The sequence below is a fragment of the Saccoglossus kowalevskii genome, chromosome 4 (genome assembly GCF_978046115.1).
Source record: "Saccoglossus kowalevskii chromosome 4, keSacKowa6.1, whole genome shotgun sequence".
Taxonomy (NCBI): domain Eukaryota; kingdom Metazoa; phylum Hemichordata; class Enteropneusta; family Harrimaniidae; genus Saccoglossus; species Saccoglossus kowalevskii.
The window spans coordinates 38,963,338-38,977,604 of NC_140644.1; the positions used below are offsets into that span (position 1 = coordinate 38,963,338).

Here is a 14,267-nt window from a genome sequence, read left to right on the forward strand (position 1 = left end):
CAAGTGAGAGCTAGCAAGTGCGAGCTAGCAAGTGAGAGCTAGGAAGCGAGAGCTAAAAATTTAGAGTTAGCAAGTGAGAGCTAGCAAGTGAGAGCTAACAAGTGAGAGATAGCAAGTGAGAGCTAGCAATAGAGAGCTAGCAAGTGTGAGCTAGCAAGTGAGAGCTAACAAGTGACAGCTAGCAAGTGAGAGCTAACATTGACAGCTAGTAAGCGAGAGCTAGCATGAGAGAGCTAGCAAGTGAGAGCCAACAAGTGAGAGCTAGCAAGTGAGAGGTAGCAAGTGAGATCTAAAAGTGAGAGCTAACAAGTGACAGCTGACAAGTGATTTAGCAAGTGAGAGCTAGTGAGATCTAGCAATTGAGAGCTGAAATGCGAGAGCTAGCAAGTGAGAGCTAGCAAGTGAGAGCTAACGAGTGAGAGCAAGCATTTTAGAGCTAGCAAGTGAGAGCTTACAAGTGAGAGCTAGTAAGCGAGAGCTAACAAGTGAGAGCTAGTAAGCGAGAGCTAACAAGTGAGAGCTAGCAAGTGAGAGCTAACAAATGAGAGCTATCAATTGAGAGCTAACAAGTTAGAGCTTGTATGCCAGAGCCAGCAAGAGAGAGATAGCAAGTGAAAACTAACAAGTGAGAGCTAACAAGTGAGGGCTCGCAAGTTAGAGCTAGAAAGCGAGAGATAGCAAGTGAAAGCTAACAAGTGAGAGCTAGTAAGCGAGTGCTAGCAAGAGATAGCTAACAAGTGGGAGCTAACAAGTGAGAGCTAGAAAGCGAAAGCTAGCAGGTGAGAGCTAACAAGTGATAGCTAATAAGCGAGAGCTAGCAAGAGAGAGCTAACAAATAAAAGCTAGCAAGTGAGGCTAAAAAGTGAGAGCTAGCAAATGAAAGCTAGCAAGTGAGAGCTAACAATTGAGAACTAGCAAGTGATATCTAGCAAGTGACAGCTTGCAAGTGACAGCTAGCATGTGAGAGCTAACAAGTGAGAGCTGGCAAGTGAGAGCTGGCAAGTGAGAGCTAGCAAGTGAGAGCCAGTAAGCGAGAGCTAGCAAGAGAGAGCTAACAAGTGAGAGCCAGCAAGTGAGAGCTAGCAAATGAAAGCTAGCATGTGAGAGCTAACAAGTGAGAGCTAGCAAGTGATAGCTAGCAAGTGACAGCTAGCAAGTGAGAGCTATCAAGTGAGAGCTAACAAGTGAGAGCTAACAAGTGAGAGCTAAAAAGTGAGAGCTAGCAAGAGAGAGCTAACAAATGAAATCTTGCAAGTGAGAGCTAACAAGTGAGAGCTAGCAAGTGAGAGCTAGCAAGTGAAAGCTAGCAAGTGAGAGCTAGTAATTGAGTGCGAGCAAGTGAGAGCTAAAAAGGGAGAGCTTGCATATGAGAGCTAGCAAGTATGAGCTAGCAAGTGAGAGCTCGCAAGTGAGAGCTAACAAGTGAGTGCTCACAAGTGAGAGCTATCAAGTGAGTTAGCAAGTGAGAGCTAGTGAGAGCAAGCAAATGAGATCTAAGAAATGAGAGCTAGCAAGTGAGAGATAGCAAGTGAGAGCTAACAAGTGAGAGCAAGCAAGTGAGAGGTAGCAAGTGAGATCTAAAAGTGAGAGCTAACAAGTGACAGCTGACAAGTGATTTAGGAAGTGAGAGCTAGTGAGATCTAGCAATTGAGAGATAAAAAGCGAGAGCTAGCAAGTGAGAGCTAGCAAGTGACAGCTAACGAGTGAGAGCAAGCATTTTAGAGCTAGCAAGTGAGAGCTTACAAGTGAGAGCTAGTAAGCGAGAGCTAACAAGTGAGAGCTAGCAAGTGAGAGCTAGCAAGTGAGAGCTGGCAAGTGAGAGCTAGCAAGTGAGAGCCAGTAAGCGAGAGCTAGCAAAAGAGAGCTAACAAGTGAGAGGTAGCAAGTGAGAGCTAACAAGTGAGAGCTAACAAGTGAGATCTATCAATTGAGAGCTAACAAGTTAGAGCTTGTATGCCAGAGCCAGCAAGAGAGAGCTAGCAAGTGAAAACTAACAAGTGAGAGCTAACAAGTGAGAGCTCGCAAGTGAGAGCTAGCAAGTGAGAGCTAGCAAGTTAGAGCTAACAAGTGAGAGTCAGCAAGTGAGAGCTAACATGTGAGAGCTGGCAAGTGAGAGCCAGCAAGTGAGAGCCAGTAAGCGAGAGCTAGCAAAAGAGAGCTAACAAGTGAGAGGTAGCAAGTGAGAGCTAGCAAATGAGAGCTAGCAAGTGAGAGCTAACAAGTGAGAGCTAGCAAGTGAGAGCTAGCAAGTGAAAGTTAGCAAGTGAGAGCTAGCAAATGAGAGCTAACAAGTGAGAGCTAAAAAGTGAAAGCTAACAAGTGAGAGCTAGCATATGAGAGCTAGCAAGTGAGAGCCAGTAAGCGAGAGCTAGCAAAAGAGAGCTAACAAGTGAGAGGTAGCAAGTGAGAGGTAGCAAATGAGAGCTAGCAAGTGAGAGCTAACAAGTGAGAGCTAGCAAGTGGGAGCTAGCAAGTGAAAGTTAGCAAGTGAGAGCTAGCAAATGAGAGCTAACAAGTGAGAGCTAAAAAGTGAAAGCTAACAAGTGAGAGCTAGCATATGAGAGCTAGCAAGTGAGAGCCAGAATGCGAGAGCTAGCAAGTGAGAGCTAAGAAGTGAGAGCTAGTAAGCGGGAGCTAGCATGAGAGAGCTAGCAAGTGAGAGCTAACAAATGAGAGCTAGTAAGCGAGAGCTAGCATGAGAGAGCTAGCAAGTGAGAGCTAACAAGTAAGAGCTAGAAAGTGAGAGCTAGCAAGTGAGAGCTCGTAAGCTAGAGCTAGCAATTGAGAGCTAGAATGTGAGAGCTTACAAGTGAGAGCAAGCGAGTGAGAGCTAGCAAGTGAAAGCTAGCAAGTGGGAGTTAGTAATCGAGATCTAACAAGCGAAGCTAACAAGCGAGAGTTGGCAAGTGAGAGCTAGCAAATGAGAGCTAGCTAGTGAGAGTTAGTAAACGAGAGCTGGCATGCGAGAGCTAACAAGTGAGAGTCAGCAATTGAGAGATAGTAAACGAGATTTAGCAAGTGACAGCTAGCAAGTGAGAGCTAGAAAGCGAGAGCTAACACGTGAGAGCTACCAAGTGAGAGCTAACATGTGAGAGCTTGTACGCGAGAGCTAGCAGGAGAGAGCTAGCAAGTGAGAGCTAGCAAGTGAGAGCTACTAAGTGAGAGCTCGCAAGTGAGAGCTAGCAAGTTAGAGCTAACAAGTGAGAGTCAGCAAGTGAGAGCTAACAAGTGAGAGCTGGCAAGTGAGAGCCAGCAAGTGAGAGCCAGTAAGCGAGAGCTAGCAAAAGAGAGCTAACAAGTGAGAGGTAGCACGTGAGAGCTAGCAAATGAGAGCTAGCAAGTGAGAGCTAGCAAGTGAGAGCTAGCAAGTGAAAGTTAGCAAGTGAGAGCTAGCAAATGAGAGCTAACAAGTGAGAGCTAAAAAGTGAGAGCTAACAAGTGAGAGCTAGCATATGAGAGCTAGCAAGTGAGAGCCAGAAAGCGAGAGCTAGCAAGTGAGAGCTAAGAAGTGAGAGTTAGTAAGCGAGAGCTAGCATGAGAGAGCTAGCAAGTGAGAGCTAACAAATGAGAGCTAGTAAGCGAGAGCTAGCATGAGAGAGCTAGCAAGTGAGAGCTAACAAGTAAGAGCTAGCAAGTGAGAGCTAGCAAGTGAGAGCTCGTAAGCTAGAGCTAGCAATTGAGAGCTAGAATGTGAGAGCTTACAAGTGAGAGCTAGCGAGTGAGAGCTAGCAAGTGAAAGCTAGCAAGTGGGAGTTAGTAATCGAGATCTAACAAGCGAAGCTAACAAGCGAGAGTTGGCAAGTGAGAGCTAGCAAGTGAGAGCTAGCAAGTGAGAGTTAGTAAACGAGAGCTGGCAAGCGAGAGCTAACAAGTGAGAGTCAGCAATTGAGAGATAGTAAACGAGAGTTAGCAAGTGACAGCTAGCAAGTGAGAGCTAGAAAGCGAGAGCTAACAAGTGAGAGCTAGCAAGTAAGAGCTAGCAAGTGAGAGCTAGAAAGCGAGAGCTAACAATTGAGAGCTAAAAAATGAGAGTTAACAAGTGAGAGTTAGCAAGTGAGAGTTAGTAAGTGAGAGCTAGCAATTGAGAGCTAAAAAGCGAGAGCTTGCAAGTGAGAGCTAGCAAGTGCGAGCTAGCAAGTGAGAGCTAGGAAGCGAGAGCTAAAAATTTAGAGTTAGCAAGTGAGAGCTAGCAAGTGAGAGCTAACAAGTGAGAGCTAGCAAGTGAGAGCTAGCAATAGAGAGCTAGCAAGTGTGAGCTAGCAAGTGAGAGCTAAAAAGCGAGAGCTTGCAAGTGAGAGCTAGCAAGTGCGAGCTAGCAAGTGAGAGCTAGGAAGCGAGAGCTAAAAATTTAGAGTTAGCAAGTGAGAGCTAGCAAGTGAGAGCTAACAAGTGAGAGCTAGCAAGTGAGAGCCAACAAGTGAGAGCTAGCAAGTGAGAGCTAGCAAGTGAGAGCTAGCAATTGACAGTTAGTAAACGAGATCTAACAAGCGAAGGTAACAAGCGAGATTTAGCAAGTGAGAGCTAGCAAGTGAGAGCTAGCAAGTGAGAGTTAGTAATCGAGATCTAACAAGCGAAGCTAACAAGCGAGAGTTGGCAAGTGAGAGCTAGCAAGTGAGAGCTAGCAAGTGAGAGTTAGTAAACGAGAGCTGGCAAGCGAGAGCTAACAAGTGAGAGTCAGCAATTGAGAGATAGTAAACGAGAGTTAGCAAGTGACAGCTAGCAAGTGAGAGTACTGAATAGTGTATTCGAATTTTATTGCAAGACATATTATATTGACAACGAATAGTCGCATCCCTTTGTAAGACAATACGTGCATGGACGCTTTTAGCCAACCAGGAAAGGCGTGGCGAATAACGGCCACCAGATATGGACTACGAATAATCAATATAACATATCACGTGACACCAGTTACCCCTTTTAACGTTTTGATGCACGCTGAATACGCACGGCGATGTTAATTTTATTAGGGATTGTCTATTAACAACTCGGACTGGAAAGATTTTTTAAAAAAATTTACTACAGAGAAAATGAAAATATTTTAATAAAATGTCATACATGTTTAATAGAGAGGAAGACAACATTACAGCTAATATCATCCCTGGAAAAACTGAAGAACAAAGTAATTTACAATTCAGCTTTACCCTTTTGCATTCCAGCCTTTTTATTGGTCAAACTTGTATTTTATATATAAGGTCAGCGTCCTTCACAGTGACTCAGATAATCAAATGAGCGAATCTGGACGGTGTGTCGGAAACACGTATGTATGCATAATTATTTTGTTGCGATTATTTCCATGGTTACATTTAAATATTGATTGTTTTTTATTTCCCCCTCCCCGCACGTGACGTCATGTCAATCATTCGTTACTGTGATCATTATGTATTTACTTCAAGATCGGTCTTTCACAGAATATTTTCAGCTATTTCAACTGACTTCCATGTCTTATTAAACTAACCGTAATAGCGATAAGCCACCTTTTAATGTTAATATGAATTTATAAGAAAACTCTCGCCCAAATTTTGTTGTTTCAAAATTTATTTCCCCTCGTAAAATCTACCACTAGTAGTCGCCCCATCACAGGTTACTATCAACTTCGGCACCTTGATGTGCAAAAATAAAGCTGCGGGTCGCAGCCAAGATGAATTCGGGGACATGCAATATACCAAACTTTAGGATAAATATATTTGCAAGATCAATCATTATTCTCTGAGTCTGTCGATGAGGGCGCAGAAACCATGCTGGAACAGAACCAAAGATTCGCCATTATTCTGACCTTCTTAGTGCACATCGTTTATAAACGATGAACTTCATGCTCGTATAACTCATGTTCGAAACGTTGAAAGAGCTAAAGTTTGCGTTATGCAATCCTTATGCGATGACCGTGACAGGTCCCCGTGGGTAGGGGATACATAGAACTTGCCTAATGGGGAGGTGCCCCTGAAATGGGTCTTGTTTTTTTTATTTTAGGTATAAGTATCGGTCTTAAATCTGGTCAAGATAGGTATAAATATTGGGAATATTTTTCCGATTTGGTATACTTATGGAACCGTATATGACCGAATATCTCCACCTCAGATCCCGGCCTCAGATCCATATATACGTCAACCCGGAAATTAAACAAGGCAATCAACATTTGAACGGAAATTTAACACGGTGACAGAGGTGTTTTTTATGGTCAAAACACATTTTTTAATAAACCAATATACAATGCAACTGTTGGCTTACATGTACTTCTATTAAAGACGCTCTTCTAATAGAGCAAATACGGTAACTGTTTTATTTGGAATAAACAGTGATGACAGAAATGGTACTTATAAATATGAGTATAGATTTTGCCAGTTTCCAGGTATAAAAATGATCACACTTTTGAGAATTCAGGAGCACCTCCCTACCCAGCTATGTATCAACTGCCCCGCCCCCGATAGGTCAGGAATTCTCTCCATCCCATTATAAGACAAATTACCAACTATTCACTTTGTATTCTACCTGGTACAACTTACAATCTTCGTCGATTGAACCAAACAAAGCGCGCCCTCCTCCAAGTCGCTTCTTTCTATTTCGCAGAGTGCTGTTCATCACCAATTCTTGCCATACATCGTGGGGATCTCGGTCTGGGAAAAATACTAATAGAAAATCTTCTGCCGTCGAAGCATGCTGTACACGTCTCGCTAATTCTTCACTGTAAATCTGCAAGTACATGTAATACGTCATATTTATATCGCCAGGACCACCACGTCTAGTGCACAGTCCTGAAAGCTGACAGCTCATGATTATATTTAAATTACAATATGGACAGAATTTGTAATATTGTTAATTGATGCTGTATGTAGATGAATATATTTGGATATGATTTATTACGAACTGAATGCGACATTTCTGTAGCACACATCTGAATATTCGTTAAATAAATCAATAATATTTTTAAATATATATATGCACTGTTGTTTTAATTCGTACAATGGCAATCACATATACAATCTGATTAAAATAAGATTCTAGTTTGGGCTTTTTTTAATTTGTGTTTAATTATTTATTTTTGTTACACTTCTTTTTGACTTTATTTTATTTTAATTTACTATTTACTTGCTGGCAGTAAGAGTTTTGGTAATCTCGAAAAATACAGAATCGCAAGCACGTAACAAAAACTTAAAAAACAAATAAAACAATTAAAATAAATAATAAAAGTAAAATAAATATATTTAATAAAACAAAATAAAATGTAAAATACGCGCCGTAAAATACATCAGATTGTAATCAGAATGTCATATTATTCCATCTAACTGTGTTCTGCAAACGTAACATTCAATTAGTTTTTGATAAAACATAATACAATAAAGTACATCAATATTAAATTTTATCAATATGAAAAATATATTTGTCTCTCTCTCTCTCTCTCTCTCTCTCTCTCTCTCTCTCTCTCTCTCTCTCTCTCTCTCTCTCTCTCTCTCTCTCTCTCTCTCTCTCTCTCTCTCTCTCTCTCTCTCTCTATCTCTCTCTCTCTCTCTCTCTCTCTCTCTCTCTCTCTCTCTCTCTCCCTTATTAATATTATTATTATTATTAATAGCATACGACGTCATAGTCAGAAATGTCAATCTGAAATGGTAGACTAACGTAATTTTTTGTATTCACCAACGGCGACCTCGACAGGGCACCTACCGAATTCTATATGTCAAAAGTACAGATATTAATGGTGACCAGTTGCTCAAATAGTTGTACTCCATTCCATTCACACGGGGTGAATTTATCGGCTCAAAATATCATTAGATACAATCCGCAGACAGCCTATGATAAACGGTTCCGTCACAACATAACTGTCAGAGACACAAACTAAAATAGTATGTCTTCCACACATCTATAATGCTTCATCGTTAATAAGATGGACGTATTGTATTGTCCTATGAAGAACTAGTAAAGTTGTGCACTGAAAACTGGATGATGTGATAGTGAGAAATCAAAGACTACATAAAATGATACAAGTGAACGTTTAAAAAAACGATAGGTTAAACAAAGGGAAGCCAATAATGTACATGTTGAGTTTAATGCACAAGGTGGAATCAGAAATAATGCCGCGATTTTTGCCAGATACCTATCCAGGTTACCCCTGTTGGCATGCCATGTGTTGATATTTATATTATGATGTACGAATATGTGCTACACTATAGAAAGGAATAATAATATTGGAAATATTGTTAATTTACGCTCAGGAAAGAGGAGTCTGAAAAATCGTACGTTTCTCAAAATAGTCACTATGACAACAGTGATACGAGTAAAATATAATTGTCAGCCACAGTTGTAAACCATACTGCCTCTGATTATTTAAACACGTCTTTTCTCACAAGAAATAAAATCTATAATCACTATACCAGACTTTCTTCACACTTTCATAAACAACTTCCGAACACCATATATATTTCACACAGTTTTCATTATAATGTGGATTCTTTCTGGAATTCTATGCCAGTTCAATAAAAGTCAGGAAATCACTGCAATCTTTTAGTTTGAAATACGCCAATTGTACAAACAAGTGAAGAAGTAAAACAAATACTCATATTTCTACCCTTTTTTCTTAATGCATTTTATTATGAATAATATATTTTAATATATGATTTGTTATAGTCATTTATATTGTTTGATATATGTGGCTCTCTAAACGAGATTTGCCATTGCTATTAAATATCCAGAACTGTTATGCCCCAGCTATTACTATGACGACTATGGATTTACAATTGGTAGACCATATGATGGAGTGGCGTTTCCGTAAAAAAATCGCTGTATCAACGTTGTCATATAGTCTATCTTCAAAGAATGAATCCTACGTGTGATTTGGTGACTTGATGATATTCTAAAAAACGAATCCCTGGAACAGCTCGGCGATGTTCGGCTATTTGCAAGGCAGATATCTTGTGAATACCATAACTGTTACATTTATTACAGTACACATATTACTAGAAATACCAAAGCCTGTAAACACATTTTTTGTCGACAATACAACTTAATAGTTACAATAAAATGTTTGGCCTTCATCTGCAGCGCGGTGGTGTCAGTCATCATATTAACCTCTGTGTGTACTTACTACAAACTGCGAAGACAACTGCCATTAATTCATACCGTATTGGTTTTAGTAAGCCTTTTGATAAAAATATGTGTCGTTTTATTCTGATCGCAAATATACAGTATCAGATAAGATTCTTCTTGACGAAGCCTCACTCACCTATCAAAGTGTTACTGTGGACTCAAGGACTATTATCGTTCTTACAGGTCTCATGCCACTAATCAACCAATGGCTGCTCGTAGCTAAATGCCTTGCAAGGCAGCAATGGAATTTTTTAAATGTTTTTTTTTCTCAGGTGTTCCCTGTTTGAGGGCGTGATCACCTGGGTCTTTTGTTTAATACTTAGCGTCTGTGTACCCTGTGTAGCTTTATTCTGTGTGAGTGTTTTTCCAGTGATTTTTCTAGGTGCAGTCCAAATACAGTAGATGTGTCTTGTTTACCTGAGTTTTTTATTATTTTCATATAGCAATCTCATCATATGTTAACATTGTCGTCTATGGAGTTTCAATTAGTGGTATGAGCCCTACAGTGTGTATTATGTTGCTTTGATGCTACGTCTAAATCAGTGGGCAGTATTTAAAAAAATATAATGGATATATCACTAGTTTGCTGCCTGTGCTTACTGGCAAATTGCAAGGTTCGCCAGTATTATTAGCGTTGTGCTCTATTAAAATCGAGTATTATGGGATGTATATTGGTGGCCAAACCAATATCTGGTTATGATATTATATTACATCCACGGAAGTCCGAGTGTATGTACTTTGTGCCAAACAAATCATCAATAATTGCTACATGATTGTCCCCAGTAAATCTGAGCAATAATGAGCTTCATGTTGTGAGCACACATACCAATTTGGGGCAAATTATGACTATTTCCATATCAGACGATAACGACATTAAACATCAAAAAGTTTCTACTGTAGAGCCAACATTCTACTTGGTAAATTGACGTAGTGGCATTAAGGCATTATTCCGCATATTGGGATGGTATTTCAGCTCCTTGTAGGATGCAACCTCGAATGTAAACTGTGCAATATACTTTTTAGCAGTGTTGCAGGTGTATACTGTGTAAACTGTGCACATGTGTGCAACATATGGAATGATTGAATAGCTCTCATAAAATGAACGTCTATTTATCAGTATATGCCTGGAAAATAGGGCACATGGTCAAATAGTGAAATACCGTGTTATGACGTATGATGTTTACATGAAGTATATTACTGGCTTCATCGTCTCTCTGATTTGTTGTAGACCTGTCTAAAGGGAAAACTCTCCGTTACCAGGCCGGTCTAGTAGATCAACTCTGTCAAATTGTCACTTGAGAAATACTACGAACTTAACATTTAAACTTAACTTTCCTGATTTGCCCGGACCACCCCTCCTGCATAAATGGAAGCTCCATTAACCCTGTGACGTCATTTATATTGAGATGACAGCCGTTTACTACGTTGAGACTCCTTACTAATCCATTCACAGTAGGAGGTCAACTTGAGCTGCGCGAGGAAGTGACATCGTGACATAAATGTGCAAGGTTATCAGAAAGACTCATTATTTTTTATTACAATAATATTCCGCAATTTGGTCACGCCTGTCATATCTCGTCACAATGTGCCAGCGATTACAAAGCCATCTGTAAAATTGAAAATTGTTATCGTAATACCTAACTAATATGTTCGTAAGTTCAGAGTTTCTGATAACTTTTCATTTATTTGTACGCACGTCTACACTCTAAAAATCACTTTTCCAGCTTACATTTTAGCTACAAGGACTTCAAGTCGCCTAATTTATTTATATATTCACCATGAATGCTAGTATGGACAGACATTAAAGTCCCTAGAGAATGTTACATTGTACACCCCGGTGAGTGGGAAAACATTCTTTGTATTAGTCAGACATACCAACAAGTAATGTGTTTACGTTGAAAAAGAGGACACCGATTAAATCGCCCATTAGTCGAAATTACAGTACGGTTGTTAAAGTCTGAAAGCTGTAGCAATGATCTCTGCGTAAGCAGTAAATTAGAAGGAAACTTTTTTTCATAGATCGTGGTAGTAATTACATGCATGCCATATTAGTTGCAATTCCCGATTGCAATCTATTGCGCCACTGTGGTAGCCGCGGGTTGTATCAAAGTCGGCATGTTAATAACACATATGTCATCGCTAAGTATCACATGTTGTCCGCTATATCTCCAGGGAAGGCCCATTGTTGTATTCGCGTGACCAATTTGGGTTTTGTTTGCCGAGACACTTGGTGCACGTGTACACTGACGCCCCGTCCCGCTCAACGTGTATGTGAAACCAATCGACATAGGGTCTCCGTGAATTGCCATTGAGGTGTAAGAGTGAAACTAACGAAGACACAGACACTGAATTGTACTATGACCATCGGACATTACGAGGAGATTACAATCATGTTATTTCGTAAAAAAGCAAACAAATAAAGGCCGTCATCTCATAAATCAGATTCGAAATCCACGTTGGTAAATCTAAATGGAAGTCTTTCTACAATTACTAGTACCTCGTGCATTTTAATGAAAACCGAATAAGAGGACATTAACTGACAGTAACCTATCAAATCATGTTAAACAGGCCAGCTGTGGCAGGGACATCAAACGCCATCATAATCGACGACTTCTTAACCTCAATAGAACGTGAGACCGTCTTTTTTTAATGTTTTCTGGATGACCTTATCGACGTTTAAATCTCAATAAACCGTCGTGTTTCTAATAGACGACTTATGTGTAACATATAAATAAAGTCGCATAAAACTTATTTATGTAATTATTTACTACTTATGTGTCTACTTCTTGCTTGCTCACTTATTCAAAGTTGTATAATTATAAAATACATATATTACTAAAGATCGCAAATAACAAGAATATAAATTGTTATGTGGTTAAAATACTCGAATGTACTTCTAGATGGGTGAAACGTGAAACTTTGAGGTGAAATCTCAGTATAATATCCGTGGACATTCCGTACGTTTAATCGTGCCTTTGTTTCATTCAAATCATTACGTATCTCACTTTCCGTACTTGTAATGATGTACATATCAACGTATCGAAGTATTACGTGCCCTACTTTCCGTACTAGTAATGATGTACATGTCAACATATCATAGTATTACGTATCTCACTTTCCGTACTAGTAATGTTGTACATGTCAACGTATCATATTATTGCGTATCTCACTTTCCGTACTAGTAATGATATATGTGTCAACGTATCATAGTATTACGTATCTCACTTTCCGTACTAGTAATGATATATATGTCAACGTATCATAGTATTACGCATCTCACTTTCCGTACTAGTAATAATATACATGTCAACGTATCATAGTATTACGTATCTCACTTTCCGTACTAGTAATGATATATATGTCAACGTATCATAGTATTACGCATCTCACTTTCCGTACTAGTAATAATATACATGTCAACGTACCATAGTATTACGTATCCCACTTTCCGTACTAGTAATAATATACATGTCAACGTACCATAGTATTATGTGTCCTACTTTCCGTACTAGTAATAATATACATGTCAACGTATCATGATATTACGTATCACACTCTCCGTACTAGTAATGATATGCATGTCAACGTATCAAAGAATTACGTATCTCACTATCCGTACTAGTAATAATATATATGTCAACGTATCATATTATTACGTGTCCTACTTTCCGTACTAGTAATAATATACATGTCAACGTATATACGTGTCAATCTATCGTGGTATTACGTGTCTAGCTTTCCGTACGAGTAATAATATACATGTCAACGTATCGTAGTATTACGTATCTCACTTTCCGTACTAGTAATGATATACATGTCAACGTATCGTAGTATTACGTATCTCACTTTCCGTACTAGTAATTATATACGTGTCAATCTATCGTGGTATTACGTGTCTAGCTTTCCGTACGAGTATTGAATGTCCCTAATTTATGCTTCACGTGTGGTTGCAATGCCGATTTGTAAAGTGAGTTTATCTTATCCTATTTGTGTATAATTTCTTAGAATCGTTATCAACCCACTCATTTCTCGCTAAACCGGAACGGGAAGTGTTATCGACGGTATGCCAACATCACCCAGCAAGCAACGTTTACTCAAGCTGTGTAGCCGCTCCAGTCTTGTTTCTAATCTTCGGTTTTAATGGTAAATTGAAACAAATATTTGCACGTTATTTCCATACACAGTGTGATCGTGTTTCGTGTGGAGCAGAAACATCAACTTTTGACCCGATATGCTTGTTCATTCACTATTATACGCCGTTGTACAGTCCTCACTATATTCTTGAAAAAAAAAACTATTCGATAAATTATAAGAGGGTCTTACCTCGATGGCATGTGTTTGCAGAATTGTCGACGTCATTAGAATCACTATGCAATAGAATTGAACAAACAAACACAAGACCAACGTGTATCCCAATGGAAAGGCGAATATCTTCCGTCTTTTCATGGTTTCCTTAAAAGTACGAAGGTCGGAGCCCAGCTGTGCTATTCGCGACTGGTTGTTCTGCGCAAGACCATATTTGAGATTTTACCGCACGAGGTTCTGGCCTGTATCATACCCGAGTATATAACAAGGATATCCAGTGCTGAGATAGAATGGACACGTCGAGTTATCTGTACGAGTACTTTATTCATTTAACTTGCTAAGTGATGAATAGACTGTACAAACACTTCGAGGAGGCCATACACGACTCTGCATGATGGGATCAATCCATGTTTGAGTTTAAATAGTTATTCAATTGTAACAGTAATGACACACGTCAGTCATTGTTAACTTTACAAATAAACACAAGTTAATGAGACATACAAGAGAGCAGATCGATTTGCCGTCGTCTACAGTAATCTGCATATTAGATGAATACAGCAAGTAGTAGCGCATTTCAAGAAGGCCATTTCAAATAAAAATTGTAAAATGTAGTACAAATAATAGTGGAGGAAAAGTGTATAAACTAGATGAGTTTGCAGACCACTTATCACGTTTGCTGAACAATCGAGTTAGTGATAGAACGGTTCTATCTGATATCTACATGGCTTTGAGAATTAATTGGCTTTACAGTTCAACATGCTACATGCATGAACACACCAACTAACACAGCATTCCTAAATAGGGATTTCCATTTAGAATCTCTATAGCCACTTCGGTGCCTGGGTGATAATTGTAATTTCATTCATTCCTTTGCCGTCATCCAATTT

General features: G+C 39.3%; 1 protein-coding gene across 1 annotated transcript in view; it reads right to left on the minus strand.

Annotated features, from left to right (window-relative positions):
• Window positions 1–13,547, minus strand: part of LOC102807434 (vascular endothelial growth factor C-like) — a 50,304-nt gene extending 36,757 nt beyond the window's left edge. Inside the window, exons 1-2 of the mRNA XM_085498423.1 lie at window positions 13,399–13,547; window positions 6,501–6,687 (exon numbers count right to left, since the gene is read on the minus strand). Of these exons, the coding sequence (XP_085354549.1) occupies window positions 6,501–6,687; window positions 13,399–13,521 (310 nt within the window). The 5' untranslated portion in view covers window positions 13,522–13,547. The remainder of the gene's footprint in view (window positions 1–6,500; window positions 6,688–13,398) is intronic.
• Window positions 13,548–14,267: the final 720 nt, after the last annotated feature.